Source organism: Chenopodium quinoa, unplaced genomic scaffold (genome assembly GCF_001683475.1).
Source record: "Chenopodium quinoa cultivar QQ74 unplaced genomic scaffold, ASM168347v1, whole genome shotgun sequence".
Lineage (NCBI taxonomy): Eukaryota > Viridiplantae > Streptophyta > Magnoliopsida > Caryophyllales > Amaranthaceae > Chenopodium > Chenopodium quinoa.
The window spans coordinates 3,350,051-3,369,043 of NW_018742879.1; the positions used below are offsets into that span (position 1 = coordinate 3,350,051).

An 18,993-nucleotide genomic window follows, 5' to 3' on the forward strand; every position below is an offset into this window, starting at 1 on the left:
TTTTTTTTTTTTTTTTTTTTTTTTTGTTGTTGTTGTTGTTGTTGTTGTTTTTGACATATGCTTAATTAACTTTAAAAATTACACGATATGGAGTAAGTTTGGTAAACTACCCAAAGAAGTTTTATTACAAATAAACCTACATAACATCGTCCTTGCAAGAAACAGTAGGTTTGAAAACCCAAGTAATAGCCTTCGAACATGCTTCAGTAGATACCCAACAATATCGTACCATTGTTATTTTTGTATCCCATATACCGTTGATTTTGGAGAATGGAAAGAAGAGCATGTGGTTAACAATAACACGAGCTCAAAAGGACACCAATAGCCCTTAACATTAGGCAACAGGGGTAGGAACAATAGACGATCCAGAGTTGACAACACACTAAGAGTCACTTGAACGAGTGACTCGATACCCCTTAACTATGGGTACTTTTGACCTTTTTTCGAAGAAAAAGACCATTACCATACTAAAAACCCCCAAAAGAAACTTATTGATCACCAATTAATACAATTATTATACCACTTTTCAAATTATTGATCACCAATTAATACAATTATTATACCACTTTTTAAATCGATTACATACACATCACCACTCAAATCACACCACTCATAAATATTAAAATCATTAACCTTTAACGCAATTATACCTCATTCAATTCAAAAGGCACACAAAAAAAATATGCCAATAATTTGCGAAATATACTCCCTTGAGTCCTTGACCACAACCAAACAACAAGACCACTCACTCATTCCCTCACTCGAAATTTGTTTGGTAGGTGAGATTGTGTATTTGGTGGTACGACAATTAAAAAAAAATAAAAATAAAATTATTACATATAAAAACCCCTCAATATCCACCTTTTTGCCCCTTCATATTTTCATTTCTTGTTCTCTGTCATTACATCTTACCACCGAAATCTCTGCTACTTTTTTTCTGTTTTTTTTTTTTTTTTTTTTTTTTTGTTTTTAATTTTCTCTCTCCTCTAATTTTTCTTCATATGTTACGACTCAACTGAGTCAGACACACACACACAATCCCCACTCTTCTCTCTACTGCCCTAAACAATGGGCCACAAGAAGCGCGCAACCATCACCACCTCCGCCGCCTCTCACCGGAATTTATCATCGCCGCCGTCAACACCGCCGACGAAGGAAATCAATTCTCCGGCGACCGAGTTGGCCGAGATGAAGCAGGAGTGTGAGAAAGCCCTAAATGCGCTTCGTCGTGGTAATCACAACAAAGCGCTGCGATTGATGAAGGAATCGAGTCAGAAATTCGAGAGTTCTGCGGTTTTTCAGCGTGTTCATGGTACTATTGCTGTGAAAGTTGCGGGGATAATGGATGATCCGAATACGAAGCAGCGGCATTATCGAAACGCGGTGGAATCGGCGAGGAAGGCAGCGGCGTTGTCGCCGAATTCGATTGAGTTTGCGCATTTCTACGCGAGTTTGTTGTTTGATACTGCGAATGATGGGAAGGATTACGAGGAGGTGGTTGCGGAGTGTGAGAGAGGATTGTCGATTGAGAATCCAATTGATCCTATTAAGGATAATTTGAATAATCAGCATTTGGAGGATAAATCGTTGTTGAATTTGACGCCGGAGGCGAGGATTGCGCAGGTGCAGGGGGAGCTGAGGGGATTGATCCAGAAGTCGAATATCGCGTCGATTTCGACATGGATGAAGCATTTGGGAGGGCCGCCTGGGGAGGAGAAGTTTAGGTTGATTCCGTTGAGGAAGTTTGCGGAGGAGCCGTTGGATTCGAGGTATTTTTCGACCAGTAATTCGAATTCAAGGAGGCCGAATGAGATCAAGAAGGCTACTAAGACGACTGAGGAGAGGAGGCAGGAGATTGAGGTTAGGGTTGCTGCTGCTAGGTTGTTGCAGCAGAAGTCTGAGCAGGGGCAGGATGCTGAGGAGGGGAAAAATGGCGGTGGTTCGATGTCGAGTAGTGTGGTTTCTGGGACTGGTGTGAGTAAGGTTGGTGATAGGAGAAAATATGGGAGTTCTAAAAGAAATTCTAGCTTTTCTGAGCGGAAAGATCAGGTAATTTGGGTCTTGATTTTACTTTGTGATGCATATACTTTCTATGAAGATAATCATGTTGTTTTTGCCATTTTCATTCATGTTAAGAATTCAATTGAGTTTGATTAGAAAGCTGTATTGGTAATCTGGTATTGTATATTGGGTGTTAGTGTTTTATGAGATTGAATTGTGGACCATGTATTAATTGCAGGTGAGGTCATTCTGGAACTCACTGAGTTCTGAAACAAAGAGGGGGTTGTTGAGTGTTAGGGTTAGTGATCTTAGGGCGCATTTTAGTGCCCCGTCTAATAAGGATGGAGGTCAAGCGTGTGAGGTTTTGTCAGAGGCTCTTGAGTTTGGTAAAACTAATAAGACTTGGAAGTTTTGGACTTGCTGTCGTTGTGGGGAAAAGTTTTCACAGGCTGATGCTCACATACAGCATGTGGTTCAGGAGCATATGGGGAACCAATTGTCAAGAGTGCAGACTGCTGTGCCACAGAGTGTTGCTAATGAGTGGGTCGAAATGCTTAGTAATTGTTCTTGGAAACCCTTAGATTTGACTGCCTCTGTGAGGATGCTAGAAGATCAGTCAAAATCCGAAGACTCTGAGTTTTCTGGAATGGAAAACCACAAGGAGCGAATTGATGACTGCTGGAATGACACTTTTGAGGAAGTGTGGGACTCATTACCGGAGAAAAAGAGCTTGGCTGATGGTTTCTGTGAGAGTAAAGAATATGATAGAGATTCGAACATCGAGTGTAAAACATGTGATAGAAAAGAAAGCTCCAAGGTGTACAGTCTTACAAATAGTTGGCCTTTATATGATGATATTGAGCGGGCAAAATTGCTCGAGAAGATCAGCTCTTTATTTCAAATGCTAATTAGGCACAAATGTCTTGCTGTGACGCATCTCCATAGGGTGATACACTATACCATGGAGGAGTTACAGGGCCTTTTTCCTGGCTCAAAGATTCTAAACTCTGGTGTGGATGATACCCCTTTATGTATATGCTTTTTGGGAGCTAACCAGCTTAAGAGGTTAATAAAGTTTCTGCAGGATGTGTCTCATGCTTGTGGTGTGAGTAGATATCCCGAGAAAATCACCGCAGATAATGCCAGTAATTGCTCCCAAGTTTCTGACTATGAGGAAAGAATCATGCTTAGTGATGATGCATCATCCCTCTTACTGGATGAGAACTTACTGAATTTTGATGGCACGAGAAATGACTTGGGTTTAGGCTATTCTATTGGTGTCTCTGAGAAGAGTGTTCAGCCCGGTTCTGATTCTTTTTTGTCCTGGATATATGCTGGATCTTCTAGTGGGGAACAGATAGCAACATGGTGCAGACTCAGAGAAGAAAGATCACAGCAAGGTATGGAATTGCTGCAGATGCTTGAGAAGGAATTTGGCCATCTCCAGAGCTTATGTGATAGGAAATTTGAGCATGTGGGTTATGAAGAAGCTCTGCAGGGATTGGAGGAGCTTTGTCTGAAAGAAAGCAAGAAGAGGGAACACAACACTGAATTTTCTTATCATAGCTATGAGTCGCTCCTCAGGAAGCGCAGAGATGAGCTTGTTGAAGGTGAAAACGAAGTTATGTCTGTCTGCAATGATAGGATGGAGCTGGATGCCATCGCGAATATCTTGAAGGATGCGGAAACTATCAATACTACTCAGTTTGGATATGAAGAAACCTATGATGGGGTAACTTCTCATCTATGTGACTTGGAAGCTGGTGAATATGACTGGAGATCTAAGGACTATCTTCATCAGTTGGACACATGCACTGAGATGGCTATCCAGAAACAAAAGGAACAGATGAATATAGAGGTTGGTGTTTGGTGCTTTTAGATTCCTGTCAAACCAAAATTTGTTTGTTTGTTTGTTTTTTTTTTTTTTTTTTTTAATAATTTTTTTAAAAATTTTAAAATTTTATTTTAAATTTTTTTTTATTAGGACTGCTATCTTACCTTTTTAGCCATGCAGCTGTGCAAAATTGATGCAAGTATAATGCGGGATGTAGCCAGCATGCAGCAACTGGAGCTAAAGCTTGAACCTGTTTCTTCTCTTGATTATCGATTTGTGCTATTGCCACTTGTGAAGTCATTCATGCGGGTATGTGCAGACCTTGTTTGAATTTGTTTTATATGCTTCATTCCTGATTTTTAACTTACTTAGTCTTGTATAACCGTTATAGGCACTCTTAGAAGATCTTGCAGAGAAAGACGCCACAGAGAAATCTGATGCAGCCAGAGAAGCATTCTTGGCAGAACTGGCTCTTGATTCTAAGAAAGGCAGTGGAAGTGGAAATGATAACTCAAAACAAAGTCAAGATAAGATGAAGGACAGGAAAAAAAATAAAGATTCCAGGAGAAGCAAGGATTTAAAAGTATTCTATTTAACTATACCATGCTGTAAAAGTATCGTAGATTTCTATTGAGTCTGCTTTAATCTAGATACTGTAGTCAAATCTTCATACTAATTTGATACTCTTATGTTTATGCAGGTTGGAAGCTATAATGAGCACCTTGAGCCTTCTGAACAATTGTATGTCTATGCCTAATTATCATCATAATATGTTTATATAGTCACCTGCTAGAAGCCTTTCATGCCTTGTATTTTTTTTTATTCTCCCATTTAATATTATTTTGTAACACCAGTGATTGTTGCAGGCTATTATAATTTGTTTATTTTTGTTTGCTGCAGTTCTCTTAGTGTTTCCTCTGACGTTGATATTGTGGATAGTGACCTAGTGCCTTTGGAAAGTAGTGATAACCTTAAAGACCTGGAGGAAGAATTTCGAAGAAAGATTGAGCTTGAGGCAGAAGAACGGAAACTTGAAGAAACTTTGGAGTACCAGAGACGGCTGGAAAATGAGGCAAAACAGAAGCTTCTTGCTGAGCAGCGTAGAAAAAATGTTGCAGCCCCTCAAGATGCTGAGCAGTATGTGGGTGATGTTCCTTTGGAGCCTGGCTTCTCAGTAGCTGCACCCTGTAAGCAAGTATGATCCTTATACTTTCTGGTTATGTTACTGTTCTGGTCTTGTAAATTTGAAGCAATGTATTTAAGTGGTGCTTTCAGTGTTTTACCCTTGTCTCTTTGGAGAAGGAATGCACTCATATACGGATATGATATCTCTTATTATCGTAAAAAAAATTCCTAGCGACACACTCTTGTCAACTTAATGCAGGACCAACAGGTATTGAAGAGTGAATCTGAGAAAAACATAGATGGTCTGGATAAAAACCTGAGGGATGGCAGTGATTGTGCTGGTGTTGCTAATGATGAATGTAATAGAAGTGATATAAGTTATCTTAAGCAAGGTAAGCACCATAATTCTTGTTTTTTAGAACTTCCCCTGCATAAGATTCCTTGGAGGCATGTTTATTGGTCCATAGGATCCATATCGAAGTTGCCTTTTGGATCTGATTACATGACAATGATACTCTCATTTTCAGGATTATCTGATGGAGAAATTCCAAATGAAGTTTTGCCTTCTGAACGACGAACTGCAAGGAGAGGGAAGCGTAGGAGCTCCACAAAGATATCAGAAGGAAGGTATCAAGCTGTTTCTTCTGGAAAGGAAGATATTAAAGTTGAGAATTCAGCTGCCGATATAATGCAAAAAGACCAAGTCTGGAATCAGGATGATGGTGTCAGTCGCAATGGTAGGGTTTTCTAGGTCTGCTGCTAATCAGGATGTTTTTTTAATGCAGTTTTGTTTTCCTCATGCAGTCCTGCATGACTACTGACAGTTGCAAATAATTATCCTTTTTATTTTATTTTTATTTTATTTAATTTTTATTTGGACACTTATTTAATTTTGTGGATGTTTTCAAACTTATTAAATTACCTCTGATGTTCTTTCCCAAAAAAAAAATAAAATAAAAATTACCTCTGATGTCAATAAAACAGTTCTTGTGCCTTTTTTCCCCACATTTTCTTCAATAACTTGACTCATTTTGTTCATATAATGTTTTAGTGTTAGTATGATCTTGGTAGAGCAATTAAGAGCCTTCATATCTCCTTATATTTTCAGGTTATTATGATGGAGTTGATGGCCACTACTTATAGTGCTGGAGCTTTCATGCAGAATTTAAATTTGATTTTGGCATTATCTATAATATGTATAGATAAATGAGGCTATACCAGGACCATAAGGAGCACCATATAGGATTTCCATTTCACAATCATTACCATTTAGAGTTAAGGAAATAAATAAACTTGCCAAGTCTAGAAATGAATAGATTTGTTGAGTTTGGGAATTAAATATTTGCTTTATAGCTTTAGTTTCTAGGATTTTTTTTAATAAATCAAGCATATCTTAAGCTACATAATTCGAAACTTTATAGTAATCTTCTATTGGAAATTGTAAATGCCTTAAATTACCATTCTCTTTTTCAACTTGTAGAAATTAGGAGATTTTGAAGGGAACACTGATACTCAAGTATTTTTCTGCTGCTGTTTTTTTTTCATTGCCTCTTGTTTAAAACTGGTTGAGTTTGTAATTTAATATGAATGTGTCAGACAGAACGTAAGGGAATAGATCGTTCTTTCTGGAAAATCATGTAAAAAGAAAGGGCCTTTTTTTCATCACTTGGCTCACGGGGTTTAATTATTGGTGATGGGAAAGTAACTAACTAACTGCAGCATTATGTTGCAAGGCCTGTGTATGAGACAAATGTTCATGAGTTAGGGCTGGGTATGTGTTTCTATCTTGTGGTAGCTAGAATAACAAAATAAAACCATTCTGTTGTTTTCACTCACCATACTTGTTCCTTCAGGTTGTTGCTCACCTTTCACAGTTATTGATGAAAAGATGACATTACCATCATACTGTTTCATACCCTCACCACAATCAACAATGTGATTTATATAACTGTGAAAGGTGATCAACAATGTGACAAAACCATCATACTACGGCTGATGTTGGCTGAAGTTGAAAACTTATTGGCTAATTTGAACCCTGAATCCCTGATACGGTCTATTGTTGTGCTCGGTAATGGTAGGTCATTTTTCTTTATGTCTCTCCTCAGTTAGGTGGCATCCCAGATGTGGTTTGTTACCTTGGACCAAACCTTGCAAATTTGGCTGCTTTGAGTGGTTGACTGGCTGTTTGTTCTTTCTCGCTCTCTCTGTCATATCTAAGTGAGCTGGCACTTGTGAAGGTGGTTTGTAGCATGGTACTGGTAACAGTCTTATGGTGGGATGTGTGGTGGTGGGTGGTGTTGATTTATGGGTTGGGGGTGATGTTTGTTGAGGGCTGAGGAAAGACACAATAAAACCACTCCCGAATTGGACTTGAAATCGAATGACCTGATGAGAACCTAATCGAAAATGATCTTACCCGACCTTGATCTTAAACCAATGTCACTGAAATTTATCAACTTTCCCTTGGTAAATTAATTTACAATAGACATGGCCTGATGTGGTGTTGACTGTTGACCTGATTCACTTGAACTGAATAAACTCATCACCTGAACATAACCTAGAGCAAATTGTTCCGAATCAAACCTGATTTATTAATCCTTTCGCCACCTAAAGTTGGTAGTGTTGGTGGATGTGGCAACCAAAGGAAAAGGAAAAGGAAAAGAAATAGTTTTTGCCCTATCTGTATTTTGGAGATTGAATCTTTTGTATTTCCTATTATTACTTCAGTGAGAAATTGAGGATGGGATAGGATGCTGGCTATGTAGTGGTGAGATCGAGCTTTGAAATGTTTGTTTTTTTCTCAGTCCTTTATGGTGACAGGTGGGTTAGAATGGTGATTATGGTAGTGGCGAGGATTAGATCATGCCTTCATGGTCTTGGGTGAGGTGATAGAGGAACTTGTAGAAATTTTTATCCTTGAGGGGAGAGATTGGGTATGTAGTAGTGAGATCGAGCTTTGAAATGTTTGCTTTTTTCTCAGTCCTTTATGGTGCCAGGTGGGTTAGAATGGTGATTATGGTAGTGGCGAGGATTAGATCATGCCTTCATGGCCTTGGGTGAGGTGATAGAGGAACTTGTAGAAATTTTTATCCTTGAGGGGAGAGATTGGGTATAAGGAATTCAGGAGTTTAGGTGTAACCAAAAAATAACAGAGGAAAGTGAATGTTGATCAGCAAACTTAATACTAACTAAAGGAAACAAGGGTGTTTTTGAAGTGAATAATCTCCGTTTAAATCACTAAATTTGATTTTTATTTTTTTAAATAGTTGCTGTACATAAACTGAACAAATAGGTCATAATAAAAAACGATTGAACAAATAAAATGCACAATAAGAGACTCAAGTCATAAAAATATATTCAATGTTGCTGAAGTTGGTTTCGAGGCATCTTAAGACCAGATAATAATATAAAATGAAGGATTTTTTTTTTGAATCCTTCCCTTCTGCCTTCACTAAGTTTTATGAAAATGCTTTCTCTAACAGAAGCAACTGATTGGTTACTGTAATTTGCAATTTCCTTTTTAATGTTATTGATGTATTGTCTAAGGGTGCAATCTTTGTTGATTAAGCTGTTTATGCAAGGTGCTTGGAGACTATACGGTGCATGTATATCATTGCATGACAATAGCTTCTGTGGGGTTCTCTTGGTGGCAATTCCTTGAACATGAGGTTCTTGAGTTTGAATTCCCACAAAGGCTTTGTGTTACTTTCCTCTCTTATAAAGCGTAACTAATTTTTTTTTTTTTTGAAACATAAAGTGTAACTCTGTTGCTTATATATGAAAGGATAGTGGTTATTATTGTTAGTCAGGGGTGGCCCCGTGAAATGTTAAAATCAGGGCCTTGGGAGTAGGGGTTAGATTATAAAACTATAGAAGTGATATTATATTTTGTATTAACCCATCTTCCCTTCACTGCTCTCTTCAATCAAAGGTATTTGAAGTGCGATTGCTGTATAACTGTCAAAGGTTGTCTTTGAGTTTTGATCTAATGAAAAGCTGTTTTTAGTGGGTAGAAACTGGGAAAACACTGACCACCTTATCATTTTCCATGATTTCCTTACATTGCCATTGGTCATTACTTTCTGAAGCTTTATTAAATTAATTTATAATTTATAATCTGTTTATCGGAGAATGAAGATAATGATTATGTGCTTGCTTGTAAATCAGTTGTAGACGGTGGGTCAAAAACACTTCGACAATTACAAGCTGAAGAAGATGAGGAGGAAAGGTTTCAAGCAGATTTGAAGAAAGCTGTGCGGCAAAGCTTAGGTAGTGGTGGTTTTATTTGTGCCACTGGTGTGTGGTAAACATTTATAATCTGTGACCTTTTTACTCCCTCCATACCCAAATTTCAACTCAATTTTTGTTTTGGGATTTTTCAAATAGTTTGACTCACTTTTATTACATTCCATCTTTTTGGCAAACCTCTTTTACAATCGTACCCCTTTTGTCACACATTATTAACACCTTTCCTCTCTCCGTCTCTTACGTTATCCAACTTTTTCTTACACCCATCCAATTTAAATTTCTCTCTTATTTTGTCCTCTTTTTCCTTACACCCACTCCATTTTCTCAAATTTACCCAGAAACAAGAGCCTATAGTCCTATAGTAAGTGAATCAAACTTATGGGAATGGAGTGTGTGTGTGTGTGAGTGTATATATATATATGTGAATGGAGTGTATATATATATGTGAATGGAGTGTGTGTGTGTGAGTGTATGTATATATATGTGAATGGAGTGTGTATATATATATGCGAATGGAGTGTGTGTGTGTGTATATATATGTTAGTTATATGCATACATATGGATTGTGAATGTTTTCATATGTAAGTTGCAGGTTGGTTTTGTGTAACATCCTCTACTTGATATTGGTGATTGTGTTATTAGATATTGGCATGTTACACATGGATACACAATATTTTATTGCTTTATTGCTTTATTGAATATAATGAGTAGCTGCTTTCTTCTTCTTGTTTTATTTATTTATTTTTATCCTTGAGTTATTTTATTACCTCCGTTACATATTAGTTGCAACTTTGGGGTATTATTTGTGGGACATAAAATATTCCAAAGTTGCAACTAATATGTAGCGGAGGTAGTATTATACGGGTAAGGGATATTCAGTTAAACTATAAAATTTGTTGCACTTAATTTTTTTTCTTTTTTTTTGAAAACAATGTTTCATCTTTGTTGCAGAGCCTTAAACTTATGTTTGTGTTCCATCCTAGCTTAGGTCAGCCTTTCCTTTTTGTTTATTTATGTTTGAGGAGTAAAATATTGGTTAGGTGTTCTTTAGACTCAGTGTTTTTGTTATCTTACTAAATCAAACATATCTTTGTGTTGTGGCTGCCTGAAAAGTATGTGGTTGAGTATCTGGTTATGAATCTAAATGTCGTATGATATACACATTGAGACTCATAAGTAAAGTTCATTGAAAAAACATATTATTTAGTTACATGAATAGACAAAAAAATATGGGAGATCATGTATGAATTCTATTATCCTTTGAAAATGGGGTTGGGCAGAGTATCCACCAGTCTGAGATGGCATAGAAGATTGAAATTGCTTATAGCCTGGCAACAAGGAACATTATGTGATATAAAAATTGGCATTGCTAATTTTAACTATTGATTGAATTAGCTCTGTGGGGTAAGTTGTTTGTGTTAGTTCAGAATTTCTCTTGATATTAAACATTGTGTCTATTGATGCTCTCTTGGCTTCGATAAGATGAGGACCTCAGTTTAACTCTTCTGAATTTTTTTGCCAGATACATTTCAAGCCCGTAAGAAGCTGCCTTTGGTTCCAAATTCTAGGGTAGTACAACATACCTTGCAGAATGCAGATGGTTTGGGAACAGAAACTGGTGATTCGATTAGCGTAAATGTGAATGAATTGGATTCCTTTGGTGCAGGACTGCAGAATGAAATTGGTGAATACAATTGCTTCTTAAATGTGATCATTCAGGTTTGTAACATAACTCATTTTTCATTATTCTTGACTTCATGCTGCATGCAGCTATTTTGGCCTGATTTTTTCACGTGGCTTGTCGTAGTCCCTGTGGCATCTAAAACGGTTTCGGGAAGAGTTTTTGAGGAGATCGCCTTCTGAGCATGTTCATGTGGGAGATCCTTGTGTTGTTTGTGCGTTGTTTGATATCTTAACAGCATTAAGTGTAGCATCTGATGATGCAAAAGGCGAGCCAGTGGCACCTACTACTTTGAGGATTGCTCTGAGTAATAGATTTCCAGATAGTAGTTTCTTTCAGGAGGTAAGTGTTTGTAAACTAATTTTCTTCGTATTTATATATTTTTGTAAGACTGATCCAATTTACTGCAATCAACAGGGTCAGATGAATGATGCTTCTGAAGTGCTGGATGCAATATTTGAATGCCTGCATCAATCATTTATTTCAGGTCCAGGCGGTTCTGACAGTGAGTCACTACTAAATAACCGCTTACAGTCTTGGGATTGCACCAGCCCTTCGTGTATAGCACACACTCTTTTTGGAATGGATATATTTGAACAAATGAATTGCTATAGTTGTCATTTGGAGTCCAGGCATATGAAGTACACTTCTTTTTTTCATCACATTAATGCCAGTGCCCTGCGAACAATGAAGGTATGACTTTTAGAGCGATATATTAGACACTATCAATCATCTTCTCGTCTTATGCTTCATAAGTTCATTAGGGCTTAAACAAATTTTATCTGTCCTTAGGCATATCTTTGGCTTACTACTTGACTCCCTATTATTTTCAGGTAATGTGTGCAGAAAGTTCATTCGATGAGCTATTGAATTTTGTTGAGATGAATCATCAATTAGCTTGTGACCTAGAAGATGGTGGGTGTGGGAAGCTTAATCATATTCATCACATTCTCTCAAACCCTCCTCACATCTTCACTGCAGGTGATTTATAGTTTCTCTTGTCCTTTGAATATACCTTTTCTTTTAAATTCAACATCTAGGTGTTTTGTTGAATGCTCTCATTGAAATCTCTAATTGAATTTCTATCATGTCTTGCAGTTCTTGGTTGGCAAAATACATGTGAGAGTGTTGATGACATTGCAGCAACTTTGTCAGCCTTGGCTACTGAGATAGACATCAGTGTGCTTTATCGTGGTCTAGATTCCAAGAATGTGCATCGCCTGGTTTCCGTGGTATGTACCTTGTCTTGATGGATTACCTTGGATAATGTAGAAACATAAGTACTATGGTTCTGTTTGCCAAAAATAGATAAATAAAAGCGTCGTTGGATAGCTGTGGTGTTTGACTGTTCAATTACGAGAAGGATGTTGCTTATAGAAAACGAAAATTTATCAAAGCATCTTTTTTCTTTTTGTGTGTTATTGCCTAGACTTATTTGGGCGAGTAGTTTGCACCTTATAAGACCTTTTTTTTTTTTTAAAAAAAAATCATGTTATTTTTCCTTTTAATGCATATTGGCACGGGTTTTCCCTCTCTATGCTTCTGTAAACTTCTTCCTTCTGACATGATATATTTATTCTTCTGTTATGCTCCTCAAACCTCTTTATTTTCTTTTAGCTTTGCTCCTTGAAAATTGCGGATTAATAAAACGTAATCTCACACCTAGAATCCTGTCTGAAAGTCTAAATTAAGATTTTCCTATGACCGGCTTGGATCCATAATTGACCTGTATCAGAGTCTCTAAGCATTATGGACTTCTAATATTTACGCATTACATCCACATGCCTTGCTGAATCTAAGTTTTAGTAGCTTGACAAAAGTCTTATTTTTACCCCTATCATATACATACATACATACTTACATACATACATACATATATATATATATATATATATATATATATATATATATATATACATATATATATATATATATATATATATATATATATATATATATATATATATATATATATATATATATATATATATATATATATATAGATTTAGGGTCAAATGAGAAGTGACCTGAAATGAGAAGGATTTTATGTGCATAATTTTTGTATAGAATGTGCATATTTTTTGAACTAAATGTGCAAAAAAAAATTTGACCCAAATTCGATGTGCATAAGTTTTGAACATAATGTGCACATTTCTAATTTTCTAGAAAATTCAAAATTTTTATTGGTTTGAAAAGCAATTATGCACATTTAGTGACAAAATATATGCGCATTTAGTGAAAAACTTTTGCACATTTCATCCTTCTCACTCTTCTCACGTAATTACGTGCCATAGTGTCACGGTTCAGGATTTTGAGCACCGGAACGTGCGGCGCGCTCTAGCCTCTTTTACGCTAGCCTGAGCGTGGAAGAGGGGCTTGTGAGCACAAAACAACACAAGCGGGCAATTAAACCTCAAGAGTGCTCACGTCTTTTAGCGACGGAGTGCGGGTGGTCGGGGATTGTGATGGCCGATATTTCAAGGCGGGCACAAGCGAGTCCGAACCACGAGTTCTTATAGCATCAAGTTGGTGTGGAGGAGAGCTATTATTGTAAGTAAGACACAATACCTATAAAAGTCTAGCAAAAAAAAAGTATAAAAGCAAGGCAACACTTGGTAGAAGGCTTCTGGATTTCATTAATCATTCGCCCTCTAAAGAGCTTTAAATGGTTTACATAAAGAATCCCTAGTGAACACTGAAGTGAGTGTAACATAATAATGGGATCTAAGACCGAGAAAACATAAAGTAAACTCTAGGAAAGCATTAAAAGGGCATCTAATACATCAAAAGGAGTTGGATTCTAACATGCTCCCCCACTTAAGCTGTTGATGACCTCGTCGATTTACAAGAATTACAATCAAAATTAGAAAATTCTAATCTATCTTGAGTTTGTGGTGCGTCGTTGATGCGGTTGGCTTGTTGAATCTTTGTCGACTCTGGATCCGATCTTCGTTGTTGCCAAGGAGCTTGTCTCTGGGGTGGCTCTTCTCGAACAACTTGTTGAGAGCTTCATCTCTGAATTTCCTCTTCGGAGCTGCATCCTTTGGTTCTTGGTGGAGAGCTGCTTCCTCGATCATGTTCAGTGGGGAGCTGAGACTGTAGTGGTAAGCTTCTGATTGTGGCTGGTGCCTCTTGGGCGTCCATTCTCTTTGTGATTCCCTTTACGTGACCTCTGTTGTTGGCTTGATTGGCTCGACTTTCCCTTTCTCCCTTAGGGCCTCCTGTACGGACATGGATGACAATCTCTTCTGAAGCTTGTGAATCTCTTCTTTGTGCTTGCACTCTCACCATTTGTGTGAGCCTCAACAAAGTAGGCAGTTAAGCAACTTTGTGTTTGCCGAGGACGTGTCGGCATGGGAGTTTCCGGAGTTGTGGGAGGGGGTCGATGTTGATTTTTGAGCATCACCTCCTCCACTTCTTCTTTGGTATCCATCAACAGTGTTGGACGATACTCGTGAGCCGACCTTTGTACCCTTTTGAGAGCTTGGAGCCGGGTTATCGCAGCGTGCGGACGTCCCACTTGAACATTCTCGGATTAACGAAACTTCCCGACCGAGTAGTCCATCAATCTCTCAGCAGCACACATGGCGGCAGCAAGGGTGTCAATCTCCTGCCTTAAAATCTCTCGCTGCGCCCATTCCTTCAACCCATTGACAAAGTTGAATACACGATCTTTCTCATTCATGTATGTGATGTCCAACATTATCACCGAGTATTCCTTCACATAGTCGCGAAGAGAGCACTTCTGGCGGACACTCTTAAAACTTCATGCGAGCAACAAAGTCTATGTCGTCGGGGTAGAATTGTTCTATAAGTTCCTTCTTGAACTCTGCCCATGTATCAATCTTTATTTTCCCTGCTTCGATGTTTGCATGTTTGGTGCGCCACCAGAGCTTAGCATCTTTGGACAAGTACATGATGGCAGGTGCCACCTATTGATTGTCATTCAATTGACATATTCGAAAGTACTGCTCCATGTCGAAGTGGAAGTTGTCTAATTTCTTTGGCATCTCTAGCGCCACTGTAGTCGCGAGGTTTGGGCGGTTAATCTTCACCGCACCAACCCCATTTACGTCTCTACCCACAGTGCGCATTAGGGTAGCACATTTCTCAAGTGCTTCATCGGCTCGTCCTTGAGCAAAGTTCAATCGCTCGCGGAGTGCTTCTCTATCCTCCATCAATTTCACAATTTGCTCGGCTTGCTCGTGTACAATGACTTGGAGCTGGGACCATTTGTCCGCTTTATCCTCGAGCCAAGCGAGCCTTTCTTCTACAAATTCCATCTTTGTGTAGCCCTCCTTGGTGCCTACACGGGTTCCTTGCAATGAGGTTTGGACCTCGGCTCTGATACCAATTGTCACGGTCTGGGATTTTGAGCACCGGAATGTGCGGCGCGCTGCGGAAGAGGGGCTTGTGAGCACAAAGCAACATAAGCGGGCAATTAAACCTCAGGTGACAGAGTGCGGGTGGTCGGGGCCATTGACGGCCGATACCTCAAGGCGGGCACAAGCGAGTCCGAACCACGAGTTCTTATAGCATCAAGTTGGTGTGGAGGGGAGCTATTATGCTAGTAAGACACAATATCTATAAAGGTCTAACAACAAACAAGCATAAAAGCAAGGCAACACTTGGTAGAAAGCTTCTTAATTTCATTAATCATTCGCCCTCTAAAGAGCTTTAAATGGTTTACATAGAGAATTCCTAGTGAACATTGAAGTGACAGTAACACAATAATGGGATCTAAGACCTAGAAAACATATAGTAAACTCTAGGAAAGCATTAAAAGGGCATCTAATACATCAAAAGGAGTTGGATTCTAACACATAGATTCATCTATTCATTTCAATGTGTTCTACATCGTCTTATGTACTTCAACTAGTTCAACTTTTTTTTCTTACATAACATTCAGCGCTCAATGGTAACATTGCGGTTAAATAATAGTTATCTCCTATAACTTTCAAAGTCAGCCTTAGTTGGAAATATATATATATGCAAGCCTAAAGAAGTAATTCTAGGATTTGGTTTTTTGGACATCAATTAAGTGGGCAGTGGGTTTGGCTGATTCCCTTGAGATCCTGAAGCAGATTTGGTTTTTGAATGAATGGATGGGTTGGGTAACCATTTCATGCTTTTAAGCTCTATTTCTTAGAGAAAGAGTGGGAGTATAATGGATAGTTGTTGTGGTCTTTATGCTTGATGTGCATTGCCTGAAGACTTATTTAATAACTTTAATTTTAAGTCTGTTTATTAGGTAAATGGAAACTTCTAATTTCCTGAAACTTGCAAATAGCAATGACAACATTATCCCTGATCTTGGCGCCAATCATTTGAAGTGGCTTTTGAAAGATACCTATCTGCATAGGGTAGTTACTTATATAAGTGTACTCTTTAGTCTTTAATGTGCCTTAGATCTCCCTGCAAAGTATGGCAACAGCTGAATAGTGAAGATAATTATCCTTGAAGTCTTGAAGGGGACACCCAGTCCCTTGACTTCCTTGAAATCGTTGATGATACTCAATGGAAGCATTTTCCACTTCTCTAGATTTTTGTGGGTATCCTTTATCACTGCCTGGCAAAATCAAATCTGACATATATCTATATCCTCAAGATGTGAAAAAAATGTACCCTTTCCATTCTTTAAGGAATCTAAATGAGAGGGGACTAGGAGATATCTTTAAGCTTAACAGAGACTCAAGATAAAAGGACCTTCTGGTGGGTGATGCTTGATGGATTTTCACTCATCAGTATTTATACTTTTGTAGCCATGCACTGAGACTCCTAACTTGCAGTCTCTCTTCCCTCTTTTTATAATAATTATTTTTTCGTAAGGCCTTGGATCCAAAGTGGGCTACATCGTTTGTGTGGGGTGCTAGTTTGGAGAAGTTTAACACTTATGAGAAAACTATCTGGTTGAAACCCAGCATAGCATTGCTGTCTCATGTGTGTATCTTATGTAATGCCAGTGTAGTGGTGGGAATCACTTGTTCTTGTATTACAAGTTGTTGTGTAATCTGTGGCAGACTTTAGGTATTAGTTTGGATAGGCTAGTCCAGCTATCGTTCTAGATGATTTGTTGGGCCATTATATGACTTTTTGGAGGTATGAGGAGAACAATATCTTTGGTGGTCTGCAACTTTCACCGTTATGTGAGTGCTTTGGTTGGGAGTGTATGATATCTTCAATTTGCTTATTTTGTGAAACCAATGTAGCCTTAGGTTTTCCTTGGGCTTGTACAGTTATACCGCAGTGTCTGCTGTCATGTTTGTCTTAGATGTGACATATGAAAGAGCTGTTACATTTATATCTCACTTGATTTCGGGATCTAGAGTTCTAGTCCCTGGGTTCATATTGTGTTTTTCTCCATTAGCAAAACGTGTTCTTATCTTAAAAGTATTTCACTTGGTTTGCAGGTTTGCTATTATGGTCAACATTATCATTGCTTTGCTTATAGTCATGAATGTGAGAGATGGATAATGTATGATGACAAGACAGTGAAGGTAAATTTTATTTTCTTCAGCATCCACAGTTAATTGTTTCTTTTCATTCCTTAATTATTGATAAACATTTTCTTGTCAGGTCATTGGCACCTGGGAGGAGGTCCTTTCCATGTGCGAAAGAGGGCATTTACAACCCCAGGTTCTCTTTTATGAAGCTGCAAACTGACTGAATGCAGGGCCTGGTCATTATAGCTAGAGAATGGGAGGGTAAACGGCAAAATCGTCTGTGGTTATAAATAATGCCTTGCTGAAGGCGTTTTGATTAAGTCACTGATATCTTCCAGAAAGTTGAAAAAGTTCGATGATTGAAATCCTAATTTCTGCTAGAAAGAGGATTAGAGAGAGAAAAGTTTTGCTCACTGAAGAGTATCTGACACAGCGTCTTCCTGGAACGGAGTCAAAACAACACTGAAATGATACTGGAAGATGCTTCATTATAGGTCGATGTACTTGAGATAAGATGTCATATCATACTGCAGTGTTGTCGGAAAATGGGGGAGCATCTGCCATCTTTGTCTTCCTCAAAGGAAATTACTGACAAAGGCTCATTGTATACAAGCATATTTGCCTTTTGGCCACCCCTTAAGGTGGTTCTAAGGGAAGTTGGAGAACACCAACTGGCTGCAAATATTATGGGTTACAACTTACAACAAAGATTATTTACCGCCTGCAATAGGGAGAACTAAAACAGCAAATATGTATCTTACTCGAGCTCAATTCCTCTGTTCCCTACTCATGGACAGAAAAGAGCATGCCTTTGGAAAAACGAAACAAGGAAAAGTGAGGAAATTTTTTTGTATAGGTAGTGCGGTGTCCCATTGAACTTGTTGCAGGCTAGAATACTATTCAATATGAGAATTTTGACGATGAATAGAAATTGGCAGATTAGATAATGTGATAATTCCAGTTCTTGCAGCAAAATTCCTCACTCCCCGCCTCATTCCCTATGTGAAGAAGGCTGAAAGCCCTGTAATTAGGGTCATATTATGCGAAGTTTTGGTTATGTGGTCCGTAAGCTCATTTCGCACTGAAATTCCTGTCTTCATCAATGACAAATAAAAAAAGAAAAGAGAGAAGCGGGGATGGCCACGATGGGAGAGATGAATAATGCATATTTGATTTGATGAAATGGTCTTTAAGTACTCCTTTCGTCCCTAAATAAAATTTTTAATTTCTTTTAAGACTTTAGTTTCTAAATTTAAAGCCTTACATCTTATCTAGGTGGGTTCCAATGTTCCATAGCTTATAAAAGTTAGTACATTTTAATTCGTTTTTCGTCAATAAAATATTCTTAAACAAATGATTATTTTCTCTACTAAAAGGAGAACCATTCACAAAAACTAGTGCAAGGGGAGGAGAGTCCAATTTTATATTTTATTTATTTATTTTTTAAATATAAACTCCATATCATCCCCCATTTGGTTTGTAATGGATTGTAAAATACCACCCCTCCTGCAATTTGAAACGTTTTGTGAACTGAAGATCAGATGGCAGTCTTTCCTCCTTTGAACCTAAACTGAGTCCATTGCTATGAAACACAGGATTCATGAATTTTCTAAACAGAACCTCTATGTAAACAGGGATGGTTGGACAAAGGTTAAGAGTTT

The 18,993-nt window shown here is 38.0% G+C and overlaps 1 protein-coding gene across 2 annotated transcripts; it reads left to right on the top strand.

Annotated features, from left to right (window-relative positions):
• Positions 1-432: 432 nt before the first annotated feature.
• LOC110726521 lies at positions 433-18,567 on the top strand. Of its 2 annotated transcripts, XM_021906001.1 has the most exons (16): positions 435-2,049; positions 2,240-3,859; positions 4,016-4,144; positions 4,227-4,418; positions 4,536-4,576; positions 4,736-5,030; positions 5,220-5,352; positions 5,488-5,697; positions 9,128-9,229; positions 10,731-10,927; positions 11,016-11,231; positions 11,307-11,582; positions 11,723-11,870; positions 11,988-12,121; positions 17,300-17,386; positions 17,466-18,567. In XM_021906001.1, the coding sequence occupies exons 1-16, from the start codon at positions 1,069-1,071 to the stop codon at positions 17,550-17,552; spliced, it is 4,848 nt and encodes a 1,615-aa protein (XP_021761693.1). In that variant the 5' UTR covers positions 435-1,068; the 3' UTR covers positions 17,553-18,567. The 2 variants fall into 2 exon arrangements, with proteins under 2 accessions (XP_021761694.1, XP_021761693.1); XM_021906002.1 differs by lacking the exon at positions 9,128-9,229 and having other exon boundaries at positions 433-2,049.
• Positions 18,568-18,993: the final 426 nt, after the last annotated feature.